The sequence below is a fragment of the Sinocyclocheilus rhinocerous genome, unplaced genomic scaffold, assembly GCF_001515625.1.
Source record: "Sinocyclocheilus rhinocerous isolate Xijiao unplaced genomic scaffold, SAMN03320098_v1.1 scaffold203, whole genome shotgun sequence".
Classification (NCBI taxonomy): domain Eukaryota; kingdom Metazoa; phylum Chordata; class Actinopteri; order Cypriniformes; family Cyprinidae; genus Sinocyclocheilus; species Sinocyclocheilus rhinocerous.
The window spans coordinates 597,819-600,196 of NW_015644353.1; the positions used below are offsets into that span (position 1 = coordinate 597,819).

Consider the following 2,378-nt stretch of genomic DNA (forward strand, 5'->3'; position numbering starts at 1 on the left):
TGTGAGTGAGTGTTTGAGTGTGTGTGTGTGTATGTATGTGAGTGAGTGAGTGTGTGTGTGTGTGTGTGTGTGTGTGTGTGAGTGTGAGTGTGAGTGTGTGTGTGTGTGTGAGTGTGTGTGTTCCAGCGCTTTAATCTCCTCACACTAATCCAGCACAGCTCACTTGCTCTCTCTCTCTCCCCAAAACTCTGCCTTTCTCTCCCCATCAGCCCTTCTCTTTCCTCTTTCTCCTTGTTATCTGTCTCTCTCTCTCTCTCTGTTCCCTCTGCTGTAGATCTGTTGTTCTCTCTTGTGCAAACTCCGTTCTCTCTCTCTCTGGAAAAGATCATATTCAATGAGCATCTTTGCCTTGTTTTCCTAAACATTCCTAAAAGAAGACGATCTGATAAGCACAATTGTTGCTATTAAGAGATAAATATTAATATTTAGACTTATTCGATTATTTATTTGAAATATATGTATTATTCAGTCACAGAATTTGCCTTTAAAATGAGATCTGTTTCATTTGTTTTCATTTGTATATTCAAGACGAAAATGATCTAAAAACAGTTGTTGCTCAAGTGAATTTATGTTGTTTTAAGGATGTTTTGTGTATTGTCGTTTAGAAGGTTTCTCCCTCGTAAAACTTTAGTATGCTGTAGGCAACTTTTGTAAACATTGCTTGACACTTTTGTAAGAACTATTCCATTAAGATCTGACAGTTTTTTTGGTTGACACGACTGAATAAAGCTGTTATTCTAAAATTCAGTTCTGTCTCTCGGAGGAAACCTGAGTCTGGTTTGGTCAGTCATGCGGAGAGTTTCTGCTCTCTGACCAGTAATAAGCAGCTGTGAGAGAGAAAACAGCCGAGAGACACAGAGAAACTCAGAGAGAGAGAGAGAGAGAGTGTCTGACGCCGGCTCAACATGGGTGGCATTCAGCCGGAGGAGGAGCGAGAGACTGGATCTGACCTCATCATTAATAACCATCATTAACCTCAAAAGAGACTAAATTAACCAGAGCACGATGGTTAGAAAACTACCAGATAAAACAAGGTCAAAAGGTCAAACTATAATTCCTGTGATTGCACAACAGTTTCTAATAAAGTTATAAAATAATCATGATCAGTGAGAAGGAGTTAAAAATAATTGAACTTGACAATTACCTTGAAAAATACCAGCCATAAATAATTCTAAATAATTAATAAAACAATAAGAAATCGTGTTGTAGTTCCTTAAAAAAGTAATACATTTTTAAAAAATATTTTTAGACACATTTTTTCTGATTGGCTAATTTAACTTCGAGCCAAAACTATTTTTTGTTCACTTACTGAGACATTATTCAATATATTAACCCATGGATTCCTAAACGTTTTTGTTATCTGAACCCAAAACTTTTATTTGAAGTACACCTGAGATTTTAAGTTAATTTTTCAATAATTTAACACATTCATATGTTCTCTGACATTGGTTAATGGCCACATTAAACAACAATTAATATATTTAATACGTTATTATATTTTAATATTATATTCTATAATTAATATTTAAAATAAATTTATATTATTTATTTATAAATATTATTTAATTCTAAAATAAATAAATATTATTACATTTGTTTAAATAAATGTAATTGCTTTTGTCTTAAAATTATTTACGCAAAGTTTAGATTTTTTGATTGAACTGATTGTTACATTTTCATCAACTTACAAACCCTAGTTTTGGAAACCCTGTGCATAATTCCAGCAAAAGCATTATTTTTGTTACAGAAATAAACAAAATTTGATCATGCTTCACACTGCACCGGTTTTGTTTGTTTTTGCTCTACCTGTGTGTTCATGTGGAGGACGGCTGATATGAATCAGATGTGTTTTAGTGTGGGATTGTGGGTAATGTGAGAGATCGTACCCTCGGCTCGGCTGGTTGGCGGTGTTGTTGTAGTGGTACAGCCCCTGATGCGGCTGCATATCCACTGGCATTGAAACGAACACACCCGCTACAGCCACAGACCTCTGCAGGAACACACACACACACACACACGACAGCGTTAGACCTGATGCAACACACACAGCACAGCTCATGCACACTGAGCTTCATAATACTGTGTGTTTTCATCATGCACCTTTCTTTAAAGTCAGTAGGAGCATATTAAAACAACATGGTTTGAGTACCAACATAGTAGTTTAAGTAAAGGACATTTTTTGGATATGCAATACACAGGCTGTCATGCAAGCATGTGTGTGTGTGTGTAGGTGTATATCTGGTAACGTGTGCTAATGAGTTTCAGGCGCTAAATAGAGATCTTGTATGAAGCCACAGCTGCCCGACCCAATAAATACCATGAGGGAGGTCTACACACACACACACACACACACACACACACACTCATACACACAGGTT

General features: G+C 36.2%; 1 protein-coding gene across 1 annotated transcript in view; it reads right to left on the bottom strand.

Moving 5' to 3' along the window:
* Nucleotides 1–2,378, bottom strand: part of LOC107758178 (zinc finger protein GLI1-like) — a 90,422-nt gene that overhangs the window by 44,112 nt on the left and 43,932 nt on the right. The window contains exon 2 of the mRNA XM_016575852.1: nt 1,887–1,990. Within this exon, the coding sequence (XP_016431338.1) occupies nt 1,887–1,957 (71 nt within the window). The 5' untranslated portion in view covers nt 1,958–1,990. The remainder of the gene's footprint in view (nt 1–1,886; nt 1,991–2,378) is intronic.